At 42.3% G+C, this 27,059-nt stretch overlaps 1 protein-coding gene across 7 annotated transcripts in view; it reads left to right on the forward strand.

The window, feature by feature from the left end:
* The window catches only part of TSNARE1 (t-SNARE domain containing 1), a 449,842-nt gene that overhangs the window by 134,702 nt on the left and 288,081 nt on the right, over positions 1-27,059 (forward strand). For all 7 annotated transcript variants that reach the window (XM_021531988.3, XM_021531987.3, XM_021531991.3 and 4 more), the window contains 2 exons: positions 16,110-16,187; positions 23,216-23,285. In XM_021531988.3, coding sequence (XP_021387663.2) covers positions 16,110-16,187; positions 23,216-23,285 — 148 coding nt within the window. The remainder of the gene's footprint in view (positions 1-16,109; positions 16,188-23,215; positions 23,286-27,059) is intronic.

Here is a 27,059-nt window from a genome sequence, read left to right on the forward strand (position 1 = left end):
CAGACCAGCAGTGGAGAATTTGACCTGCAAAGCATCTCCTTCCCCAGCAGATCTATGTGTCCTACCTAGTCTACATGATCTTTCTTATGGCTGCCCAGTTGGGCGGTGCAAGGAATAACACCTGGGAGCTGCAACATGTTGGGAAACCTGGGGGAGGCAACTTCTGACCACTTAAGGATCAATAGTTGCCTCTAAAAACCACTGACACCACTTCACCAGTTTCAGCAGCAGGGTAGCACATTTTCTTGTAGATTGTTTTCTTGCCCAGTGCCAGTCCTCTCTGAACAGGGATTTGGAAAGAAGAAAGGCAGGATATCACCAGAAAAGAATCACAGAATTATCAAGGCTAGGCAAGACCTTTGAGATCATCAAATCCAACCTTTGACTAGAAAACCATAGCACTCCTGCTCCTTGGATCTTTGTCACTGTTCATTTTAAGGGAGAAGAGGAATGGTCTGTTGAGGAGTTGTAGGATGAGGGAAGGTTGAGAGGAACCTCTGGAGTTCATAAAGTCCAAGATCTCTGCTCAAGCAGGACCAGATGGATGGATGGGCTGAAGTTTGCTGTAGATGAACACAGGCCCTGGGGATGCTCCATCCTCACAATAGAGATGGAGGCAGTTTTGGGCAGCCCTTAGTTTCAGCCTTCTCTTCCTCAGAAGCAGCAAGGAAGGAATTTTCCCCAGGGAGGAATGTGACACGTCTCAGTCTCCCTGAGCTGCTTTGTGAGCTCTGCATGGCAGCAGCTGCTGCTGACTTCAAAAGTGGTGGGTGGGAACAGCAAGTGAGAGGCTGAGGGAATGAAGAAAAGGAAAAGGAGGCAAAAAGATGTAAAAGGACAAATAGAATAGGTTGGATTGAAAGAAACTTTAAATATCATCTCACTCTAGTCCCCTGCCTTTGACAGGGACTTCTTCCACTAGACCAGGTTGCTCAGAGCCCCATCCAGCTGTCTGTGAACACTTCCAGGGATGGGACACCCACAAATTCCAGGCATGGAATATCCCCAGACTCACATCCAAGACAGGTCCCCATTAGGTGGCCACTACTGGTTTGTGGGTGCATGAGTCCCCTGTCCAAGCCAGAGGCTGTCCCCACCTTTTGTCCCCAACATTTTAATGCTGGTGGATGCAAAACCAGCACAAGGGAAGGTGGTGGAGCAGGGATTTGGCAGCAGTCCTGTTCCTTCTGCTGGAACATTATATTTTCTTATTGCAATCCCAACGTCGACAAAAATCCAGAGAGCCATTGCTGGCAACACCCTGCTCACATGTTCACATTTACTATTAATAGTGGTGTGCACAGAAGGGAATGGTTGTAGGTGTGCTGGGAATCAGCTGTTAACCCTTTCATGGGAATTTGATAGGGAATAGGTGTGGGGAAGGGTTTTCTTTGACCTCAGCTGCAGCAACACGCTCAGAGAAGTCGTGGTTTCCATCCCTGGAATTGTCCGAGGCCAGGTTGGATGAAACTTGGAGCATCCTGGTCTGGTGGAAGGTGTCCCTGCCCATGGCACAGGGTTGGAATTGGATGAGCTTTAAGGTCCCTTCCAGCCCAAATCATTCTGTGATTCTGTGGTTCTACCACTTGTCATAGAAAAAGTGTCAGAAAATTCCTTTAGCTCTTGGCAAGAATGTTTGAAGAGAGGCTACAGGAGGAAAAGAGACATGAAATAGCATTCCTTGGATTCTTTGACATAATTACTTCCCTAACTCTTAAATGATTATTTGCCTGGGGATTCCTTGACATCTTCCAAAGGGACCAAAGGATTATCTCCTGTGGAGGTTGTATATCTGCCTGAGCTTTGCTCTTGGAACCAAAACCTTTCAGATATATTTTCGTTTCACCTCTTTGCTATGTCTTGTACATGTGTTCATGCATTTTTCTCTGTATGAGCAGTGATGCTGGTACTCAGGGGGGTGATGTAAATGATTTTTACTTACTTGTTAAGCTTTTCCTCCTTATGGCTGCCAATTATGTTTAGAACTCACCTGCAAATGAAAAAAAAAGGAGTTGCACTTGCTGAAGTATTTGGGGAAAACCCTCTTTTTTTTCTAATTTTCTTGCTATTTGCGTTTTTTTTTTTTTAATATGGGCAAATTTTGAGGACATGGTATTTCAGTTCAAAATGTCAAAACATTTCCCTTTGAAAGCTTGTAAGGGGATGCTTCAACTATAGTAAAGGGAGGAAGAAAAAAGACTTTCAGCTGAAACCAGTTTACTGGGTTTGGCATTTGTATCTGTTGATCTAAACCAGAATGCTTCAGCTAATAAACCAGTTGTCTAAAAAATTTAACTCAGCCTTTTCTTCATCAGTTTCCTGTCACTTCCACTTTCTCATACTCATCAGTATCACAGTGCTGTGGAATTTTTCTTTTTTTTTTTTTTAGGCAAATACTTCAAGCCACGTCTCAGTTTTATTTTGAAAAAAGGGAGAAAGTCTGCATTCAAGTACATAATAGAGACTTTTCAATTAAGATGGAGAGCAAAATCTGGTTGGCAGATATTTAATGACTCCTGCTGAGCATGAGAAACACAGCAAAGTTCTGCTGAATTAAACAGCAAAAAAGCCACTTCTTGTCTTGCAGCTGAAGGCACAGTTGACCCTGAGGATGGATCAGTCTCCTGAACATGAGGGCTGAGCCCTAGTTCAGTGTAAATGATGCTGGTTTACCCATGAGGAAGAGATATTTTTTCTTTACAAAGGTGCAGAGGGCAATATAATAATGTCTAGTTACCTGTACAGTCCTTTACTTTTCTTTCGTGTGCAACTGTAGGCATTAAATTTATTGTCCAAATCACATCACACGTGGAGAAACTCCATTTCTTCTGTAGCTTTGCATAAACTTCTAATGAACTGCTCTTTTACTTGAACTTTCTTTTTAGAGCTGTGTTGCTGTGCTGGGTTGGAGGTTTCCTTGTACAGTAACGGGTCTGTGAGATTACAAGGATGTGTAGAGGACAGGGGAGAATGGCTTTAGATGTGATATAAGTAAGAAATTCTTTACTGTCAGGGTGGTGAGGCCCTGGCACAGGTTGCCCAGAGCAGTTGTGGCTGCCCCATTCCTGGAAATGTCCAAGGCCAGGATTGGAGCAACCTGGGATAGTGGAAGGTGTCCCTGCTTTGGCAAGGGGTTGGAAGAAGATGATTTTTATCATCTCCTCCTACCCAAATCATTCTACAACTCAGTGTTTATACCTGAAGTCATCTGTGGAATGTAAAGTAATTTTTTTATATGTAATACATAGCAGTAAGGTGATGTTCTCCTCTACTCCTCCCTTGGTAGAGGGGGATGGTCTGTTCCTGAGTGAATGTGTACAAAAAAATAAATTACTAATCCTGTAATGTTTCCCCACATTGACCATTTCACTGTGAGGAACAATAAAAGGGCTTGCCAGTAACTTGCACAGGGTCTGAGAAATCAAAATTTGGTCCATGTGAATCCCAGGGAGAGGCAGCTGAGCCGATGTCTTCTGTGCCAGTCCTTCCTTTCCAGGGAATATCTACAGCAGTGACTGTAACAAGAAACAGGACATTTTATGGCCATTTCCACAACCTCTGCTGACCAGCTGCAGATTCTATAAGCTGTGGGTGACCAGATCCATATGAAATGTCCCACAGAAATGAGCCCAGGAGAATTCCAGAAGCTCTGGGAGATGGCACTTCATCTTCCTGAACGACGTACGGGGTCTGCTACATATGGATTATAAAACCCTGTGTAGGTTTTATGATTTCTTCCAAAAGAGCTAATTCTTGGAGCCAGATGGTTTCTATTATGCTTAATCTTAAGCAAACAAAAGTAATGTTCCTTCTTCCATTCAGTAATGCTAAGAAGGTATATAAAGTATGATGCATAAATTAGCAGTATAGTTTTCTTATTTAAACATGATCAAGATTCCCAATAAATGGCAAGGGGTATATTAACATTTTTCATTTATTTTTAAAATGTCTAATAAATTACCTTGATCCTTTTTTTTTTCTTTGCTAGAGAGTTGAAGCTCTCCAGAAGAGGAGGGTGCATCAGTTGGAACTTTGAGTTGGGAAATCTACTCCAGCATTTACAACATTACCTGTGCACAAACCTCTTTTTCCCATAGATGGGTGCCAGCTGTTGCATTGCTCCATTGCTATTTTCCATTGCATCCACTTTGTCTCTGTTTCAGTAATTTCTGCTGTCCTGTCATCCCAGATCTCACTTCATCTCTCCGGGGCTTTTAGTTTGTGAAAACTCTCAATGACTTTGCAAGGTCTGTCTGAGATTTTTGTTTTTACTTACTGTGGGAGAAATTTGTCTTCTGTGTCCTTGAAATGGCCTGAATTTATAGTTATGAAGAAATTTAGTAAGAGGAAGAAAATGGGAAGAAAAGGCATTTTATACACTTGAAATTCTATGGCTTTGTGCTGCAACAAGTGTTGACTGGAACAAACTTGAGGGTCCAGCATCACATTTACAAGGAGTGTAGAAATATCCATTTTCTTGGCTCATGGAATGGTTTGAGTTGGAAAGGAACTTAAACCATCCAGTTTAACCCCTGCCATGGGCAGGGACACCTTCCACTGTCCCAGGTTGCTCCAAGCCCCATCCAGCCTGGCCTTGGAGACTTCCAGGGACAGATCATTCACAGTCTCCCATCCCAATGGGATGTGTTTGTTTGACTGGAAAGTCATAGCAAGGTAATATTTTCTAGGGTTTCTCTCTTTTGTTCATAGGGCTGATTTTTTCTGCTACCACTCACTTGCATCACGTGGACTTAATCAGGAAAAAAATCATCTCCATCTTGTCATTAATAGCCTGAATCTTTAAAAAGATATTTTCTAAGGCAATTAGTGCTGAGTTCATTAATAAGACCAAAAGAGAGGCTGATTAAGTGCCAGTTTAAAAATAAAAACACTATTTTGTGATTTATATCACCAATAAATTTTTAAATAACGACATTTCAAAAATATTTGGATTCTTCATCTTTTTTGCTGGCTATTTGCACGTTGCACTCCCAACAGCTCAGGCGGTAAGTGCAGGATTAATCATTTCCACTTTACTTTTCCAGTCAATTCCTTTGCATTTTCACATCCTGTTGGTGCTGTTGTTTGTGTTTGCATTAACACAGGACTGCAGACTATCCCAGGAATATGGCAGTACAAACAAAACTTGCTTTCACTCCGGTTTTATTTATACCCTCATACAACATCAATATTAAAAAATTAAACAAAACGCCAAATACCTTAAATTGCCTTCTTTGTTTTTTAATAACTTATGTATTCTTTTAAAAATAAAGGTGGACCCTGCTTTAATGCTTGATGTTGCCACTGCTTTGGAGCATGAAGGAGGGAACATGATTAGACTTTCCATCTTGGAAAGCAAGAAGCAATAGGATTTGATAGTGATATTTCAAAAATTAATTGGTATTTTCCAGTACATTGATTTATTTCAATCAGAAATGAATTGTCCATTTAACTCTATCCTAATCCACTACCAGCAAAAATCACAAAAAAAAAAAAAAAAAAAAAAAAAGAGTGATTTTTTTCATTCTAAAGGGACTTAACTGTGTCTTGGTGACACATCAGAATTATGCAAAACCTTTTAAAGTTTGTCTCCCCACTGCTTAAAAATGGAGAAAAACTCTTAATTGTAAAACTATCCAACCAAAACCAAAATTTCCACACCTCCATAATTAGCAGCTTTGAAATTCATTACCCAGCTCTGCTCTGCATTTATTCTTCATAAAATTTTGCTTAAATTCTGAAGTCAATTTTGCATTTAATCATTACGGAAAATCATCTTTTCCTCTAATTCTTTTGTCTGGAGAAGAGCACCGCAGCCCTTGTGGATTCCTGTGGTGGAAGTGGAAGTTCTCTGAATTACTTTGTTAATTTTACAGAGGTTTGAGCAGGTGGATCAGGGCAGAGGATCCCACCAGCTCCTCTCCCATGGGCTGCCAACCTCGCCTGACCTTCAAATCACTTCTAGCTATTGTGTTGCCCCCATGAAGTGATGGGCTCTTTATTTTAGTAACAGCCTCATGAGTCTTTGACATTTCCTTCTACTAAATCAACAAGAGCTGCTGTTTTTCTTAGAAATTAGAAGATAGTGTGTTTGTTTGGTGTTTTTTTTCTTTTTTCCCATGCTGGTTTGGGTTTTTTTGCTTTTAGTTTTTTTTTTCCCTGCTGCCTAAACAGGAACATAGGATGACAACAGGTTTTTCTGGCAGCATTAATGCAGATGTAGAGAATATCAGGTTTTGTACTGAAGGCTGAAGTTGCTGTCTAACATCTTTAACAAGCTTGGGAAGAAAAGAGTAAGAAGCACAAACTGTCACTCTCTGCTGGGAAAAAGTCTGATATATTTCTAGTGATCTTTCAAAAGCAGGGAACTTGTTAATAAATTGAAACAAACTATTAGGGCAGTAATGTAGCAAAGTTTGTTGGTAGGTTGGAACTTTTATTTGAGTTTTGTTGGGCGTTTTCCTCCCCATCATGAGTTGGAAGCAGCATGTCTGCTTTATCCAGCACTTTGCTTTTGCAACAGAGTGTAGCTCATCTTCTGAGAGACACCTTGTGCCTGATCCTCTCTGGGAGTTCTCTGTTCCTTGGCAAGACTGCACTTGCTGATTTTCCAGGATTTTGGTCATGGATTTGCTGTTCACTTGCAAGATCCACCTCCAGGACTGGAGAGAATTTGGGCTGCTAATTGCTCATGTCTCGGCTTGTGGAATAAGTGATGCTCCTCAAGGAGGAGCTTCTCCACTTGGCCAAAAATCAGTGCATGGTCTGGCAGAGTGTTTGTCTCAGGGCTGGCTCTAGGAACAATCTCTCTTTGTGGACAGTCTGGGTATTTCTCTTTATTTCCTTAGGAGCACATGGGTGGGTTTGGGTGGCTGTTTTTGATTAAGTTGGAGATGCACCCTCAGGGACATGGATCCAAAGGTTTGGCAAAGCTGAGCAGTGAGTTGTTGACACATTTCTCCAGCCATAGCAGGGGGTTGGAACTGGATGATCTTTAAAGTCCGTTCCAACCCAAACCATTCTTTGATTTCTATGATTTTAACACAGTTGCAGATTTCCTTGGCCACACTCCTACATGAGCTGAGACTCTTGCTAAAGAAGGATACCAAAGTGAACAAAACCATCTTAACCAGAAATAATGCAAAGCAAATCTGATTGAATCTTAATTGCACTGTAAAAAGGTAATTAATCGTAGAACCATAAAGTTGTTTGGGTTGGATGGGACCTTCAAAATCATTTTGTTCCAACCCACCTTCTACTAGGCCAGGTTGCTGAAGGTCCCATCCAACTTTTTCTTGAACACTTCCATGGCTGACACATCCACAGGTTCTCCTGGCAACTTGTGCCAGTGTCTCATCAATCTCTAATGTTTCTTAATATTTCCTTTTCTCTTTGAACCAGGTCTTGGGCACACAGAGATTTGTATTTCCTGTGGCTGAGGACTTGGTGCTGTGTTTGGAACAGCATGGGGCTGTTTCCCTCATGGGGAGGATGGGAATATGGCAAAGCACTCCTGGGTTTAATGCTCCTTCCAACTGGCTTAGGACAAAAATCATCTCTTGGCTGATTTAAATGGAACGGTAGTAATTGTGTGCAGCCTTTTTCCTCAGCTAGGTTGTGGAGTACAGAGTTTCTAAATTCTGTATCTTCTTTAATTTCTGTAGTTGACTTTTACTGCTAATTAATTCTCACCCTTTACCTTTTTTAACTCCATAAGGGGTAATTCTCCATGGCTGGAGTGTCCCTTGCAGTGCCTGCTGTGCCACCAAGGGCACAGGCACTTGCCAAGCTGCCAAGGTTTGGTTCCACTTCCCTAGGCCTCACTTACATGGCAAACCTTTGCCTGAATAGTTTTTTCCTTGGTTTCCTAAACTTCCCTTGGGATAGGCACTGTATTTATTATTTCTCTTAGAAATGTGTATTGTATGTGTATTTATTCAAGCCTTCTTTTTTATTTTATTTGTTAGATTTTTCCTAGAAAGAACCATGCTGAACTCCAGTTAAAACTTACAAGCTCTACCAGGAGCATTTGTTCTGGGGACACTGTGCACTTACTTCTCTGGGAATGTGTTAATTATGTCTAAATTTAGAGGTTTGGATAAGGTTTAGGTATTTAAACTGTTTTAGAGAGCCCAAGACAAAAATGGGACCGTAGGTGGGCTCTTTACCAACCTGAAATTATTCCCCCTGCATGCTTTGCTTTCTTGGTCTTATCCACTTGTTGAATTTAGGCCTTGAACTTAATTTGGTTTAGAGATTATGAAACTTCTGTCTCCTCTGGCCAACTTGCTGTAGCTGTGGTAAAACTCTAAAATAGAAAAAAAAAAATCTATTCTGTGAAAGCAGATGTGTTGGTTTTGCTTTCATTTTCACTGTTATTTTTCTGGGAGTGTTATCTGGTGGGGAAGTGAGGGGGGTGCAATTTCCTTGTGTAGGGGGAGGCTGAAGGGGAGGGACAAGCACTGATCTCTCCTCTCTGGTGACCAGTGACAGAACCTGAGGGAATGGCCTGAAATTGTGTCAGAGGAGGTTTATTGGATATTAGGAAAAGATTCTTCACCCAGAGGGTGGAACAGCTCCCCAGGGCAGTGGTCACAGCACCAACCTGTCTGAGGTGGAGAAGCTTTTGGACAATGCTCTCAGACATGGGATGTAATTCTTGGGATTGTCCTGTTCAGGGCCAGGAGTTGGACTTCAGTGATCCTTGTGGGTCTCTTCCAACTCAATCAATTCTATGATTCTTGGTTTTCCCTTAGGGAGAGGAGGAGAAGGCAGATGCTTCACTACCTAACACCTCTCCCTTTTAGATGGGTGGGATGTAATCTTCCAGCTGAGAGAAATTTTACCTTCAGGTAAAACTTCATTTCTAAAGCCAGGAAATATGTATTTTGTATGTGTGGGAGAACTTGGACAAATCAGGAAGATGATTTAAAAAAGTAAAAAGAAAAAACAAACAAACAAAAAAAAAGAACAAGTGTTTATAAGTGTTAATGCAAACAGAGACCTTGAGTTAACCGTAGGGAATTGAAGTCTTGAACACATTGACCCTGCTATGTGAGGAGGACTTTGAGGGAGGATTGGTGCAAACACCAGCTTCATCCCAATTTTTAGACCTGTAATTCCATAGGTGCCCACTCCTGTGCTGTGGCTGTGCCGAGGAGACCCAGGCCCTTTTGGACAAACCTGTAGCAAAGAGCCTCAGAGCTTTTCCATGTGAAACAGCCTCACATTTTACAATGCTGATGAAAATCACATTGCCTGATGAGTGTGATTTTTGCTTACATTTCCCTTTATCACTTATTTCACTCAAATTTCATCAGCAGGAAATAAAAACCTCCCAAGCTTGCACGCCAGGAGCAACTTCACATTACACGTGATTCTTTCATTCTCTCCCATTTCCTTTTCTATTTTAAGCTGTTTTGAGGAAAGGAACTTTGTTCAAACACGTCCTCGGGCAATCCTTTCTGTCCTGGTGTTTGCTGAAGCATTTTTTGACCAGTGTCAACGGGAGAGCAGATGTGATGAGGAGAATCAAGGTTCCTGTGGTTTCTGTGAAAAGGGAAGGAAGTGGAAGACCAAAACAGTGTTGTGGCAGTGGAAGAAACCAAGGGCTGTGTGGAACATGGGATCAGACACCAGAAAATCCACAGGGAGGAACAGCCTGGGGAGCTGTTGAGTGCTGGGGACTAAAAGACTCACCTGGGGTGAGTGTAGGTGTCTGTGCCTTCACCACTTCTTGCTTTTTGCCTTTTCTTCCTTATATGACAAACTGCTTCTTTCTCTTTACTCTCTCTTGTCCTTGGCCTCCTTCACTTTCTTCCACCTTTTCACTTTAACGCCAGCTCTTGTGTAGAAACTAAAACAAAGACATGAATTTACCATTTTTTCTCCAGAGCAAATCTCTTTTCCTCACTGGCCAGCTGCCGAAAAATCAATCTCTTCCTCTCTCTGGAGTTCACTTCCCAGTGCCAGAGGCACATGGCTCTCATTGTGGATCTCAGTCTTCAATGAGGAATTATTCTCTTGGATATGGTATGAAAAGGAGGGAACTGAAGCTTTGCAGTGGCTCAAGTGGTCCTGGAAGAGGAACAAGGTGGTGGATAGGTGAGGCTCATCCACTCAGCTCAGCTGTGAAAGGGTTAAGCCACAAGGCTGGGTGTGGTGGGGCTTGATCCATACTGCTGGAGGTAAACTGAGGATTTGGGGTGGATAATTTGATATCAGTGAGCAGGTTTGCTTCCTGCCTGCTTTTTTTACTCCTTGCAGGTGTTTCATGGCACAGAAGAGGAGTTTCTGTGTGAGTCTCTTCAGCAAAGGATGATGCTGTAACTTCAGTTAAAGTTTTCAAAGGAGAGAAGCTGCAGGAAATCTGTGACTTTCTTTAACAGACCACAGAAAGAATTCTTGGTGGTGCTTTGGGGATAAATCCATGGCAATCTGAGGTGCTGAGTTGCTTTGCTGCAGCCATGTTAGGTATTGTGAGTAGAAACATCAAATTCTTGTCCTGTTTTTCCTCTTTTCCCCCATTTTACCCAAGTTACTGTAATTACTGCTTCTTCTCTGCAACTTTTAGGTTATTTTGGGTTTGCTGCAAAATTGAGTTCAGGGAGGGAATTGACTTCACCTGGCTGCAGAAAAGCCATTAGGAGCTCCAAATTAGTGTGAAATAATTAATAGGAAAGGAAGATTAATGTGGCAAACACAGGCAGTTTTCATAAACATTAAGTGAAAGGATGTTCCTGTAGGTTCCTTTGCCATGATTGTGGTCCTGGACCTCCAGCAATTCCATTTTACATTAATTTTATCCAGATCACTTGAGACAAGACCTTATAAGCCTGGTCAGGCATCGTATTTGGCTTTTCTTGAAGAGAAGCTGAAATAAATTCCTGCTGGGATTTCTCCTTCCCTACCAAAGCTGTTGCTGGTGGTCCTTGGAGCTGTTGATTGTCCCAGCACATGAGAGCCTCAGGGATGCCCAGGTGCAGCAGAATTATTTTCTCCCTTCTGAGGAGGACTGGGGGAAGCAGCCCACGAGCCCTTGGCTTCTATTCTGCTCCAAGCAAAGACACCACATCCCTCCACTGGCCAGTCCTTGTCCAGAGTTGTCTCCTGCAGACAGAATTATGATGAATTAAAGATTATAATTACTCTGAATCATGGACACTGATGGACTCTGAGTGTTCTCTGAGATAGTGGTTACAAAAATACGGATTTTTAAGCTCCTCAACCACTCTTTACAATTCCTTGAAGGGAGATTGCAGCCAGGCTGGGGTCTGTCACTTCTCCCAAGTAGGAAATGGGAGGAAAAGAGGAAATGGCCTCAAGATTCATCAGGTGAGGTTTGTGTTGGGTATTAGGAACAATTCCTTCAATGAAAGGGTCATCAGTCATGGGAACAGGGTGTCAGGGGAAGTGGCTGAGTCACCATCCCTGGGGACATTTGAAAGATGTGTGGATGTGGCACTCAAGGCACACAGTTTAGTGGTGGATTTGGCAGTGCTTGGTTAATGGTTGAATTCAAAGGTTTTTTCCAACCTAAGTGATTCCATGATTCAGTTTCCTTTTTCTTTCCTTTTTTTCTTCTTTTTTTAAATTCTTTCTCCTTTTTTGCATTGATCCAGAGTGTGACAGCTAACACAGAGGTCTGAGCTGCCACTCCTGCACAGCAGATGGGTGTGAGTTGATGCATGGCTGGATTTAAACTTGCTGCAGCCTCACAGATTTTTGCCCAGAGGAAGCAATTTGTGGATACAACTCCACACCCAAGTCACAAGGTTCCTCAAGGTCCCACTCACAGTTGGGTCTCCCCCTGCAGAGTGCACTTTGCTTTGGCAGAGAAGCTGTTGAAAAACTCTTTTTTTCCATCTGTTGCACCTACCTGGGTGCCTGTGAGGCTTTTCAGGCAAGAGAAAGAAGAATTAAATAGGCAAATATCAGAAATGCCATTAACTGCTGCTGCTTTGGGAGATGGTTGATGGGGGTTTGAGAGACCTGGTCTGGTGGAAGGTGATCCTGCCCATGGTGGCCGGAACAGATGATATTTAAGGTCCCTTCCAACACAAAACATTTGATGATTTCTCTGAATAAAAATAACAGCAATAAATATAGCAGGAAACCACTATATGCTAGGCAGGGAGGAGGTTGAACTGCTAGCAGAGGAAATTGGGTTGTCCTGGGGTCCAAGGGGATTTTCCTGGAAAAATAAATAAGGAAAATAAATGGAAATGCTTTTTGGAAATGTCCAGTTAAGGAAATAAAGGAGAAACCATTTGCATGTGGGATTCTGTAACACATGTACTGCAAAACGTTCACAGTCTTGAAGACCCACAGTGTAAATAAAAGTAATTTTTTTCCCAGCTGTGGCCCTGAATTCTGTTAGTGTCAGGGCATGTATTTAATGCAGAACATCATTTAATGCATATCAGAAACCTTCTAATCCTTCTTGGGGAATCATAATATTTAAGTATTCACTTGATGCAATCAAAGTTGTTTAATTTTTTATCAGATTTCACATCCACTTTACTTCTCAGTCTTGGTTTTTCTTCCTTGGCATGGTAGTACAGAGGCAGTTTTGCTTTGCTTTCTGCTGCTGTTTTTAAATTGTTCTGCTTGTCTGCTTGAACTGCTGCATCCTCCATGAATAGTTACAACATCTCGGCTTGATGTGTTGAAGCTTGAAATTGGAGTAGTTAAAACAGCCTCCTTGTTACTATTTTCTTTTCTTTTGCAAAATAAGAACAAAATAAAAGCCAGAACTGGCAGCATACTGTGGCGTGAAATAAAAAGTCTAGGGGCAGGAAACTGCAAGCCAGATACAGTGCAATTTTCTCAGAAAAAAACATTCTTCTTGTTGAATTGCATTTTCAAAATAATTTTTTGGAAATTTTGGACAGAAGTTTAATTTGTGTTGTTGGTTGGGGTTTTTTTAGATTTAATTTGCTTTTTTTTTAGGTGTGATGGTGGTTGTTGGTGCTATTATAGGTTTGGACTGAGAGGCCTTTGAGGAGGAGTTTATAACCTCACAGTCGTCTTTCATTTATATAATTTTGACTTCCAGGAATATGTGGAGGCTTAAAAACCAAATTATTTCCATTATTTCAGAGTATGATCCACATGCAATGTCTCTTTCCTATTAGGGAATTGTGGTACAGGGTGAGAAAACTGGTCTCCCACCAACAAATATAAATAAATCTCACCGTTCCAAATTAGCACCTGAATTTTTGGGTGGTTTTTAACTTCATGGAACAACTCTGGACTGTCAGTGTTGCTCTGTGTTTCCTTCTCAGCAAAACTGGCACTTCTCCTGCCTTTTGCAATGTTTGAGTTATTTAATCTTGACTTTTGGTGTGACTTTGGCATGTGAAATGACTGCTCAGAGGTACCTGCTGGAGGCTGTGCAGGAGTGTCCCCATGTGGGAGCACACCAGAGGCTGCAGTCTGGATTATTTGGGGATTTAAAGCAGTGCTGTTCCCAGCTGGGTGATTCCAGTCTGGATTATTTGGGGATTTAAAGCAGTGCTGTTCCCAGCTGGGTGATTCCAGTCTGGATTATTTGGGGATTTAAAGCAGTGCTGTTCCCAGATGGGTGATTCCATCTGAGCTCTTGAGGGAGCTTCCAACCCTTGGTTTGGTTTCTTCATGGTTCATCTGAGGCTTTGTTCAGTACCTCAGTGCATGTCGATTCAGGATTACTGGGCCAGGATAAAAATCTGTTGAGGCAAATTTAGTGTTTCCAAGGATAGAATAAAATAAAGAAGTTAAAAAAAACCCTCACCCATCCAACTTGAGTTCTATCCCAAAATGTGCAGACGAGTTTTCTCTGGAACATGTTAGCACCCTGAAAATCTAAGAATCCAATAGAAAGAAAATCTCCTAAAATGGGAGTAATCAGAGTCTGTAAAGATCTAAAAATCTTTTCCTGTGCTGCTCTTTTGCCAGTGATTTAATGAGAGCTGGACTTCGTTAGCAACAAGTGAAATTCCTGGGGGACAGAGGAGCCCACGCTAATTTCTGCTCTTCTGCAGCCTCCTCTATAGAACAAAGGAAAGGAATGTCTGGGACAGTGATTGAGGGGAAACTGCAGGAAGAGAAGAGTGGGAAAATCTCTAGCAATGAGGCCCTGTGCATTTGGATTAAACAGCATTTAATACCCCAGATTTGTGTCATCCTGACAGGCTGATCCATGAGTTTATTTACAGCTTTTAGAGTGCTGAACCGTCTCAGGGAGTGTGAGTAGCAGTGGAAAATCTGCTCTCTGGATGTGCAGTGGAAATTCTGCTCTCTGCCTGTGCAGCTGCTCCTCCAGCACTGGGAGATGCATCCTCAGCCCTATCCTGAGCAGTGCATCACGCAGGCTTCTCGTTTTGCCCAATTTTCCTAATTTTTGCCTTGTTCCATCGTTGTCTTTCTGCTCTGCCAAGTGCAGGTTGGGTGTGTGGTGCTTTAGCAGCGTAGGGAAATTTGGCAAAGGGATGCAGAGCAGGTCAGAGTTCCAGTCTTCTGACTTGAAGAAATGAATGTCAACTCCTGTTTGAGTCTGAGATGCTTCACCTCAACTGGGTGATAGGGGCTGTTGGACTCTGTTGAGTGGACAAGCCCTGGGGTGCTGCAGGATGTGACCAAAGATTCAGGTAAAGCAGCTCCTGGGAAACCCACAAAAGCTGACACAGGTGGGAGGCAGAACAAAAAATCCGCTGGAAAGCTGCTGCCATAAAACTGGTGACAAAGGCATTGTTACAAATGGGTGTTTCTCTGGTGACTGGGATCAATCAAAATTGAAATGCCTGGTTAAAGCTGATTTACGTGATACATCCTCACTCTGTGAGATGGACTTAATACAGCCATAATTAATGGTGTTAAGCTGAAGGAAGGTAGATTTAGATTGGATATTAGGAAGAAACTCTTCCCTGTGAGGGTGGTGAGGCCCTGGCACAGGTTGCCCAGAGAAGCTGTGGATGCTTCATCCCTGGAAGTGTCCAAGGCCAGGTTGGATGGGGCTTGGAGCAAGTTGGGACAGTGGAAGATGTCCCTGCCCATGGCAGGGGATTGGAACTGGATGATATTTAAGGTCTGTTCCAACCCAAAATATTCTGTGATTCTCTAGTATAGCTCAGTCCACGAACACATGACTCCTTCTCTGGGGATGATGAAACTGTGGAGAAGCTGGGGACAGTTTCAGGGATTTTAAAGTTGGGAAATGAAGCTAAAAAACCAAACCCAAACAAACAAAAACAACAAACAAACAAAACATCATACATACATACATACAGAAACAAACAACAACACTAAAACAAACAAACAAACCCAAAACAACAACAACAAAATTTTTAAAAAACCCCCAAAACAACCAGAAAAACCCCACCCAACCTTCCACGAAATCTGAAACTGCAAAATGTTCAAACCCTCTCTTCAGTGTTCTTCTTGTAGGGCAGATTTGAGTACCTTGGCTAAAGTGGGGACTTTGGGAATGAAGTTGTGAGAATTTTTCTGTGCACCAGCACAGAAATTCCTGGCACTGACTCATTTCCCCATGCATTTGAGCTATCAGGGAGGAATAGGAAGAAGAGAAACCTCTCTTGGGGGTTAGGAGAGGAATCTGTGGAGATCCCACTGAGCTCCCACCTCCCTCCTGCCCCAAAAGCTTTGACCCCACGGAGCAGATGTCCTCTGCTCACTGATTTTTCTGCAGGGAGGACCTGCTATGGGTCCTCCCTGCTCTGAAAAGTGCTGGGTGACCATCACTTGGCATTGTGGTTTCTCATTCAGTCGTGGTTCTGATGCTCCCACTTGGTAAATGAGGTGGAATTATTTGATGAGGTGGAATTATTTGTATTCTCGTTGCTGATAATCCCTACAAATGCCATCTCAGTCCATGTGGGTTGTATCCACTGTGTTGCAGCAGCATTTTCACTGTCCTGGTGATGCTGGATTTGTCTGTTCAGTGCAAGTTCCACAACCAGGCATTGTGTAAATCTGCAGCAGACCACCCTGCCTGGGCTAAATTTCTGCAGCAAAGAGAAATCTACATCCTCTTTCAAAGCACCCTTTCAAAGTGATTGGTGGTGTCCAACATTAATACTTTTTTTTTCCTTCTGTTTTTGTCTTTACAGCCACCCAGATTGATCCCAGCGAGCTGCAGGAACTTTTTCAGGAGACTTCAGCCAATGTCTTCCGAATTAACTCCAATGGTGCGTAAAATGAAAGGTTTCCTGGTGTGTTCTGTGCTGTCCTGCTGATGATTCCTGCTCATGGCCATGGCTCCTGGCAGCTCCTCTTGTCAGGGAGCAAATATTAATGCAGCTTTTCTGCTGCTGCATCTCACGAGCAGCAGCACATGTCCAATCCACAGCTCCTCATAAGATGTAAAAATATTCCACCATATGTTCCATCCAACAGGCACAGACACATTCCAATCCTTGCTGAGACCACATCCTTTTTCTATTTTTAATTGTGTCATCTGTTACAATAGAGAGCTAGAGCTCAGAAAGGTGGAACAAGCCAGGCTCGTTTTCAAATATGTTGCAGCACTGGTGTGTTCAGAGCCTGTCACGTGAGCTTGCAGAACCTCTACCTCCCTTAGAAAAACACCAAAATTTTGCTGTTCTTCACTCTGTAGGTTGGGCAGGGGTGCTATTGCTGCTCAGATCACCCCAGCCCCTAGAGATGCAGAGTCCTTCCTCCTTTGAAACTAGCTCTGGCTCATCAGTTTTGTTGGGTTAGGCTGGAGGAATTTATCTTGAAGACAGATATAAATTAAAATTTCTGAGTGGAAGGTAATGCCATTGTACGCCAGAGTAAGACAGGGATCTAAAATTATCAGTACTGATTTTACAATAGACCTTGAAATTGCTTTGGAATAATCTGGACAGCTTCTGTGTCTGTTCTTTCTGTGTCTTGGGCAACACAGAGGCCTGGCCTAGGTCTAGGGAAGGGATTTTATTTGTGTAATTCTTCCCTAGTGTGTCCTAGGGGTGGAGCCCTGGTCGTTTGTAGCAAGGGATCCTTCTTAGAACAGGGATGGGAATTAAAAACTTCTAAAATGTATTTGTCTCTACTTTTGATGAGTTGTGCATGCTCCATCTGCCAGGAAAATTCAAGCACCAATTTTTCTAGGACTACCAGGGATTGGTGACCCTTGCACTGGTGTCACACATCCCATGTTAAAAAAAAGGGATTATGGCCACTGTGGGAGCTTGAACCTCCCAGCTGTGATACTCAGCTTACAGCTGGGTGAACAAGAACACCATGACACACAGAAATACCTGCATTAGCATCGATTTTGGCTGCTCCAGCACCAATAGTTTTAGTTTGACAATGCCAGTGATGGGTGGTAGTAGCACTTCTGCTTCCAATCTGAGGGCTCAGACTGAAGTTGTGCAACCTTCTCCTGAGTCTGTGTGTGCTGTTCTTGACCAGCCTGGCCAGATTAGGTCTGACTTGATGTGCCCCTGTGCTTTAATCACAACTCCTTTCACAGTGGAGTTTTATCCTGAGAAAACCTAAAGGTGAATGTCACATCACTTCCGAAATACCACAACCCAATTTCTGTTTTCATCCTTTGTTAGAATTGTCTTAACCCCTTCGATTCGATTCGTGTTTGACACCCACTGTTATTGTTATTTCTCTTTTTGAGATGGGGATTATGTGTTTCCTCTAAAGAGCTGCCTGAATGGAGTGCTCTGTGAAGCAGATAATGACAATGCTTGCACTTAAAACTATTTTGCAAAAGTGGAGAGGGTGCAAAGAAAAGCCAAACCTGTTTGATGACTGGAAATCAGAGTTTAAAATTTGTGCCATCCAAATTTCTGTTTGAGACATCCAAGAGGACTCAATCATGGTGTGCAAGTACCTCTAGGAAGAAAACATCAAGTAGAGAGCAAGGTGCTCCCTAATTTATTGTTCTCACATAGGAGGAGATGAGGAGATAAGAGTTAAAGCTAGACAAATTCAATCCTTCTGTATGACGGTAACCAGCCATTAGAACTGCTTATGGAGGGGGTTTGATGGATTTGGCTTTGCCACAAACCTTTAAATCAAGATTCAAATGTCTTTTTTATAAGATACTTTAGTCCAGTTGCAGTCCCCGGTCTTGATGTGGGAGTGGTGGGACAAAATTTTATGGGAGGAAATCAGGTTGGATAATCAAAATTGCTCTCTCTGGCTTTTAAAATCTATGAATCAATGAATCTATAATGCCTGTTAAAGTCCTTTCAGGTTGAAGAAATGCCCATAAGATACTCTACTGTTGTTGCTCCATTCACTACCCATATTATTTTTTGTCTGACAAAATCAGTTTCATTCAGTTTATTTTTTATGGTTGCTCCCCAAAAAAGTGGTTAGAGATTTTCAGGAGAAGGCTGCTGAGTGTACTGCTGAGATTTGGCAAAGCTAATTCACTTTAGGTAAATAACTTCTTAGGGTTAGAAAGTGGGGAAGAATGCCCATGATTCTTTCTGTAGCATAAAGTCTCTTGAGGAAACTCAAGAACCTCTGACTTGGAACACAGAAAATAAGTCAGTGGTGTTGTTTGTGGCTGAGCAAGGAACAGGCATCTACATTCCACATGCTCACCAGATGATGAAGTCAATCCTCTTTGCTGGGCATGGTGTGCTGAACATCCTGCAGATTTCATAAATCCTATCACAGCTCCTCTTTCCCTCCTTTCCTGGCTTGCTGCAGCTCTCTGGGTTATTCTTCAGGTTCCCCATTGTGTTTGGAGACCTAACTGTGCACCCAAAATGTTCTTGTCCCTTTTGGGGTGCTGAAGATCATAGAATTGTGGAGTCATACAATCATTAAAGTTGGAAAAGTCCAAGCTTTGACTGAATTCCACCAAGGCCACAAACCTTGGGAAGTGCCTTGAACACTCCCAGGAACTGTGACTTCACCCTTCCCTGGCCAGGCTGTTCCAAGCTGTCAGGAGTTGGCCATGTTATGATTTTGTTGTTTAGATTCCAAAAAATCCCAGGTTGGGGCCAATCTCAGCAATACCTTTCATGTCTTGGGGGAATGACTATTTTTAATGAAACAAGAAGTCAACTTTGTACCAGGATTTTAAAGCACCATTGAATTTTATGGAGTAACACTGCAGAAGTAATAAACACTCTGTGCTTTGTCCCTCTTTGCTGTCCTTATTCTTTTTACAGAATTTCAGCCTTTGGGGTGATTTAAATTCTTCTTGGGCACTTCAGGACTTGCTTCCAAGGGGGATTTTATAGTTCTGAATTGATTGTGATTATTCTCACCTATAAATGCTTCCTGCTCCCTTTTTCTGCCATGAAAATGGAAATCTTCCTCATTTGTTGAATAAAAATTTTAGCCAGGACAGCTGGTTCTGTTTATATGCTACTGGATCACTCTCCTGCCAAGCCATGAGCTTGTACACTTTTTAATGCCATCTCTTATAAAAGTCTGAAGGGGTAAAGGGAGATTTTTCCTAATTTTTGCATCTGCTTTCTTTCTCTTAATCTTTTGGGGCTGTCCCTGCTGAAAATGGGGAAGGTTCATAAAATCATGGAGTCACAGAATGGTTTGGGTTGGAAGGGACCTTAAAGGTCATCTTGTTCCAAGCCCCTGCCATGGACAGGGACACCTTCCACTAGACCAGGTTGTCACATTGTGCTTTGACTTTTGCAACTTTCATGTTTTGTTGGTTTTTTTTTTTTTTTTTTTTTTTTTTTTTTAATTTATTTTTTTTTAAGTTTAGTTGATTTTCTTGTCAGGTCACAAAAAGGAGCTCAAATACTGCCTGAATTTGTTTCACTTATGGCTTTCTTCTTCTTTTTTTTTTTAATCTATACTTTTATCAAGACCTTGCATTTTTTTTTTTCATGCGAAGCTTTTAGCTGCTTCTTAGTAAGAATCTTATAAATAAGTACAATAAGAAACACTCCTAAATGGAGTTGCTCTGGTGCATCTTGTCTGGTCAGTGGAGGATATACTGGAGGAATCAGGCCAGATGGAGAACCTGAATTCTCTAATGGGTCTCTTGCCTCTCTAATTCCTGCTCCTCGCTCACTAATGACTGCCAATAACTGGTTGGTGCCATGTGCAGTCCCATTACCTCCATCATAAAGGCTGAGCAAAGGATTTTTCCATGTCCCTCAGGCGTGATACAGTCTCCATTGCCATTTCAGGATGGTTTTTATTCCCCACTGGTTTAAGGATTGCAATGGCACAGGCAACTGAGGGCCAAGCTCTCTGTGAAGTTTATCAGTGCAGCTGCAACGTCACTGATGCCTTGTGAATGGACTAGGTCATGCCTTTTAATAACAAAAAGAACAAGACTTTTAAAATAAGATTCCTGTTTTAAGAATGGCTTCACACATCCCTCCAGCAGAGCTTGATGTTTTGCTCCTCTGGTCAAACTTCTGCTCACATGACCAGAACTGGGACATTGAGAGAGATATTCCACATCCAGCACGGGAGCTGCAGAGATTTTGATAAATTTATTCTTGGTCAAAGCAGGTTAGATTTAGCCCAGAGTAGCTCAGATTTAATTACAGAATCATAGAATGGCTTGGGTTGGAAAGGACCTTAAAGATCACTTGATTCCAACCCTCTGCCATGGTCAGGGACACCTTTCCCTATCCCAGGTTGCTCCAAGTCCTGTCCAGTCTGACTTTGGGTACCTCCAGGGATGGGGCAGCTACAGCTTTTCTGGGCAACCTGTGCCAGGGCCTCACTACCCTCACAGGGAAGAATTTCTTCCTAGTAACCAGTCTGAACCTGCCCTCTGTCAGTGTAAATCCTCTCACTCTTATCCTATCACTTCATGCCCTTCTCCAGAGTTCCTCTCCAGTTCTCTTGGAGCCCCTTTAGGCACTGGCAGGTGCTCTAAGTTCTCTCTGGAGGCTTCTCTTCTCCAGATGATTAATCCCAGCTGTCCCAGCCTGGCTTCAGAGCAGAGATGCCCCAGCCCTGTGGTCATCTCCATGGCCACCTGGATTTTCTTCTACAGGTGAACATCCTTCTTGGATGGGGGCCCCAGAGCTGGATGCAGTCCAGGTGGGTCTCATGGGAGCAGAGTAGAAGGGGAGAATCGCCTCCACTGAGCTTCTGGCCACTCCTCTTTTGATGCAGCCCAGGGTACTTTTGGCTTTCCTGAGATTCAGGGAAGTAATGTTGGAGTTTTAGTCCTGCTGTTTTCGACATAAGAGTTAGATCAAATGGTAACCCTTGACTCCTCCAGGGTGCATATCTTGTCATTCTGGGACAACTGACATTTATTTAGATGTCTAAATACTGTGTTTGAATTGGAATATTAGGTAAAATTGTTGGATAAAAACTAATCTCAGGTCACTTTCTCATCTGATGAAAGCTTTCCTCACCTCTCGCATTCATTTTTCATATTCTTTTCACCTTTTTGTAGGTTTTCCAAAATGCTGAATAAATCTGACAGCTTCTGGGTTTGCCTCAGTGTAAAATAGCTTGAGTGTGAAGTCTTGAACTGTTTTGTTCAGTAGCAAAACTGCTTCCCACTCCAATCTTCTCCAAAGCAGGTGTCAGTAGAACTCACTTTGAATTGTCCTTATTTTTTCAGGCCAGGTTAGAAAGGTTCATGGAAGCTGTAGCTGCTGGTTTTGTTCTGGAATTGCTGTCATGACATTAACTTGTTTTTACAAATTCAGTGTCCACACAAGTCCTTTCTGTGCCTTGGCTTGCTGTCCATTCTCCAAGGACCACACTCTGCTTTGTTCCAAAGGGTTGATGGGCCCAAAAACATTTTTAGTAGATGCAAAATTGTGTATTGGAACTGGACTGCATGTGGATTTCCAGCGAAATTGATTTGTTAGGATTGTGGAGATGGAAAGAGGGAATTATAGTATTCATGAGATCTCTGCAGGGTCAGTGGTGTCCTTCTACAGAAGCAAATGGTTATTAGTGAAAACTTCAAATTTATTCTTTAGAACACTGTGCTTCCAGCAAAGAAAAATAATTATTAGCTCAGTTATACACAATTCCTTGAGGCTTTATCTTACTGAATCTCCAAACTCTGCAGTAAAATCTGTTCCTGAGAACTAGCATTGATGGAAATATATGGTGGTATTCAAAGTTTTTTTTTTGCATATTCACATAGTTCAGGCACATTAGTTACTTTTTGTGCTGTTTAGTGACTTTTGGTGTCAAGCCAGCAGAGCACAAAAGAGAAGTGAGGATTTTTTCTGACAGTAAAAATATAATTAAGTGACTTGTTCAAAATTACAGGCCAAGTCCAAGTCTGCAGAGTCATTAAAACAGAGGATTTCTTAAATTTCTGCAGAAATAATTGAGCCATGTTTTTAATCTGTTCTTTTTTCTATCCTGAAATACTGAAGCGTGACTGATAATGGGCTGTGGGTTTTTACAACTGGAAATGTTCTGAAAGAAATCCCACATGTAAATATCAATAATGTAATTTATTTAACATGTTCCATTGTTGGAAATCTTGAAGTGCTTTGCTTGCTGGCTGTGCTAAGTCCTGAAGCAGTGACCTATTGTTACTTAGAAAGTGAATTGAAACAGTGAAATTCAAGGGTGGGAAAAGACAACAGTACTCCTAGATTTCTGCTTTTATATACACACAAATATATATAGATATTTCTTAAATCTTAAGTAATTGCAAATGACAAAGCAAACCATGTTTCTACCTTCCAACTGCTTTTAGGGTATTCTTTTCTCCTGATGGAAAAGCCCGAGAAGTTGTGGAGGACAAACACAGGAGATAATCACATTTCCATTATTTCTGAGCCAAAAGATAGAAATAATTTTGAGTTTTAGCATCTTGAACAAGAAAATGGAAGACATCAGAGTAGGCATCAGTGTTCTGCCTCTTAATTATTATTCATAGCAATAAACAGTTATTATGCAATTTCTTGCCTCTTCACCAGGGGCACGTTTCCAGCTGGAAATGCTCCGTGCACAATTCTGTGTCACCTCAAGGCTGGAAGAGTCAGAGATCTGTGCAAGATATACAAGCCATGTATAACATGCCTTGTATAGCACGTTATACATGGATTCACCATTTATGCTTCCAATGGACCCAGTTTATCCTTCTGTGGCTACTGGTAGATGTTGTTCCCTTTCTTTCATTGGTTACTTGTTCAAATACTTAATTGTATTTTTTAAAAAATAACATTAAACTAAAAGACAAACATATGAAGTAAGATTCAGAGTTTTTTTCCCCTCTGAAAACGTGTGCTGCTTCTTTATCTTTTTATTTCTCTGCTGTTGACAGTGACCTCTCTGGAAAGAAGTCTTCGATCCCTGGGGACCTCGAATGATACTCAAGAGCTGCAGGATGGACTGTGAGTTTATTTTAAATTGTTACAGATCCTTCTTTGTCCCAGCCTTTTCATTTTTTCCTCTCATCTATCCTCACCCTTCCTTCCATCCTTTCATTTTAGCTGGACACCTTTTTGTCAGGATTACTTCATTTTTTCCCGTTCCTGTTGGTGATGAATGGCAGTATGATGTGTATTGATCGTATAAAGCTTTGCTTGTGCTGCTTTCAGGTGGCAGAGAATGGTCTGGAGATGACACAGAAAAGATGTCCCATGGTGAAAGAGGGCATTTTGTTGTTCTTGGAGGTGTTATTTCTCTGTTGTTTGTTGTTTTTTTGTTGTTGGGCGTGGTGGTTATTTATTTTTGAAGTGAAGCTGGAGCAGGAAACTGTGCTGGTTTTGGCTGGGATGGAGATAATTTTCTTCACAGTAGCCAGTATGAGGCTGTGTTTTGGATTTGTAATGAAAGCAGTGTTGATAATCCAGGGATATTTTAGTTACTGCTGAGCAGTTCTTACAGAGTCAAGGCCTTTCCTGCTTGTCACCCCACCCCACCAGCAAATAAGGAGTGAATGAGCAGCTGTGGAGCTGCTGCTTACTGGAGTTAAGCCAAAACAGATGTTTCTGTAGCTTTTTCTTGTTCCTTTTCTTTTACCCCCCAGTTCTACTTGGCCAAGGTCTGTGGACCCAGGAGGAAAGAGAAAAGAGACTTGTGACAGAGGCATATAGTGACAAAACAAAGGGAAATGGCTTCAAACTGAAAGACAGAAGATGTAGATTGGATATTAGGAAGAAATTCTTCCCTCTGAGGGTAGTAAAGCCCTGGCACAGGTTGCTCAGAGAAGCTGTGGCTGCCCCATCCCTGGAAGTGTCCAAGACCAGGTTGAATGGGGCTTGGAGCAACCTGGGATAGTGGAAAGTGTGCCTGGCAGGGGAACTGGAACCAAGTGATCTTTGAGGACCCTTCCAACCCAAACTATTCCATGATTCTATGAAAAAATAAAAGAGGAAGAGGATATTTTTTAGGAGGAAAAGTGTGTTGTGGTGTTGGAAGCTGCATCACAGCATCACGTGGCACAGCACTGACAAAAATGAAACTTGATTTGCAGTTGCAGGAGACACAGTTCATTAAACTCCCTCTTCCAGAGCTGTGTACACACAAACACGCACAGTTAGCTCTCATTGTACGTGTGCTAATTACAGAATTCAAATGACTTTTCCAAATGTAGCACAATTTATTAAAGGTGCCTCCCTTTGAGCAGCTTGCAGGCAAAAATCCACTGTTTAGGATATGTCTCTGATTTCATGTGTGTGACTGCTGTTCCTGCTGAGATTTGGTTATGAAGAAAGAGGAGAAATTGGGATTTGTTCCTTTATTTGCCTGATGGATTTGACTGACCTTCTCTATGCAATAGGAACTCTCAGACCTGTTTGCAATGTCTCTCCTTTTCTCTCCAATCCATTGCTTTCATCAGGGCATCAGATCTGCCCTAATTCACATGTATCCTGTTTTGAAAACCAGAGGATTAAAAATAGTAATAGTAATAGTCAGAAGATTTGAAAGTAAATTTAGGAGATTGGAGAGGATGCAAGAATAAAAAGTCAGCCTGTGGAGATCAATGTGATCAGGAAAGATGTTTACATGTACAAAATTATTTGCAGCATAAAGCACCTTAATAACTGCTGGAGATCCTTAACCCAGATAAGACTGTGTATCATGCAGATATTGTGTTTGCTCTCCTAAACTATTTTTTAAAAATTTAATTAAAGAATCAATTCCTCGACTCTTCAGAGCACTCCAGAAACATGGCTAGATAATTTTCCTCTTTCCTGAGCAGTTACATAAATAGATGCATAAGGCACTAATTGCACTAATTATTTTTTTATCTCAGAATTATTGTTAATTGTCCAGATAGTTCAATGCAGGTTTTTAAAATTTTAACTGTGCTTCCCTATCCCTGTCATCAGCCCCAGAATTCCTCCAGCTGTCTCCTGGTTCATCCCCTCTCCCCATGGTCTAATGGCTCTCCCATTTCTCCCATTTGGCTTCTGGTATCTCCATACAGAGCAGTACCAGGGTGCTCTGCTGAGGAGGACCAGCAGCTCCCTTCCCTTCAATCCTCCCTTTCTGTCACCCTGCCCTAACACTGACGTGTCCTTCCACTGCCCCCCTTTCTCATCACCAGGCAAACAGCCTCGAGTGCTCTACAAGAACTTCTGCTTGTCTCTCCTGAGAGCTGCACCAGCAAAAAGCAGCGTGCCATGATTCACTAGAGCTGGCAGGGCTGCATAGATCTCTGCTCAGGAGGGTCAGCTCTTCAGGTGAGACCTTTGGGGCAGTGCTTTCTACTTCCACGGCTGCAAATCATGGCTTAATCTTCCTCCTCTGCCACTTCACCCCTCTCCTTCAGAGGCTGATGCATGTCTCTCCTTGAACACCCTCTAGCTTTGGAGATGGGAGCTGTGAGGGAACATTTGGCAGGTTTATAGCCCTGGCTGTTAGGAAAACCATCATGGTTTTGGGTATCTAAGTAGTAAAATTGCCACGGTTTCTACTTTCTTGTTAAGGGGCTGTCACTCTGCCTAAAATTAGGCAGATGAGGGAAGGCAGAGTATTTGGGAATAGGGATTAATGGTGAATTGTTCTGCCACACAGGGCATTACTTTGGACTGTAAACTGCAGAAGTGTTTGCTTACCTAGCTGCAGGGTCCTGATAAAACAGAAAAAAACCCCAAAGTTACCTGCTTCCTTGCCAAATTCAGGGAGACTTTCTGAGCACAGGACTCACAAAGGCATCAGATGAGAGGAGGATTCTGACTGTCAAATTGGTCTATTCCCTTTTCTGAAATGTTTTCTCTGCTTTTGAGAGCTGAGTCTTTCAGAATAAGGATTGTTTCTGTGTCAAGGAAACTTGGGAGAGCTCATCCCACATGGAGTGCCAGCTCTGGTCAGTGAGGCAGACTTGGTTAATGCTGAGGGCAGGGAATATATCAGACCCAAAGTGAATAATCCTGGTTGAAGCTCTTTCTAGAGCCAGCACAAATATTTGTGGACTGCATACTTGGAGCTGGATGTGCTGGCAAGTGAAATGTAAATGCCCAAACAAAGCTCTTGGCTGAATGCAACTGACCCTGGATTAATTGGGAAGGGAATGGAAGCAAAGGTATAAAAGGTGCATGGAGCTGGGACGAGGAGCTAAGGCCAGGAGGCAAAGCTGAGTCTTTCTCCAGTGATGCAGGAAAAATCGACTGATTTGTCTTCTCTCTGACCTTTGGTTTAATAATCCAGGCTTCCAAGGCATTTATCTGCCTCCTTAGCTAGAGTGTGTGGGATGAGGGGGTTCTCCAACATTAGTCACTGAAGGTAACGAGTTTTTAATTTTGGGAAATCAAATTAAACACCCAGGTAGAGCAGTGTCTCCAAAAGGCAGTGAAAACCAGTCTCCTTCTTTTGACTGGGGTAGCTCTTTGGTCTCCCAAGATCTTCCACAAAGTGGCTGGAAATGAAAGCCTCCCTCTAACCTGGACAATGCTTTCTGAGAGGTGTGTTAGAAGAAGAAAAAAAAAAAAAATTAAAAGTCTTTCATTTTCACACAATCTGACCCTGCCTTATCGTGATCTCAAGGAAAGGAAAGTGGCCATGCAGGCTGCAAGAGAAATTTGCTGACTACCTGGAAGCCATGAAACAGAGCTTGAAGTGGCAATGGAAGGTCCTTGATGTCCTTTCCTTGGAGGCTGGGTGGCTACAGAAGTGCTCCAGGCTTTCCAAACCAGGCTTCTGCACTGCTCAGCTCAGAG

This window comes from Lonchura striata, chromosome 1 (assembly GCF_046129695.1).
Source record: "Lonchura striata isolate bLonStr1 chromosome 1, bLonStr1.mat, whole genome shotgun sequence".
Classification (NCBI taxonomy): Eukaryota; Metazoa; Chordata; class Aves; order Passeriformes; family Estrildidae; genus Lonchura; species Lonchura striata.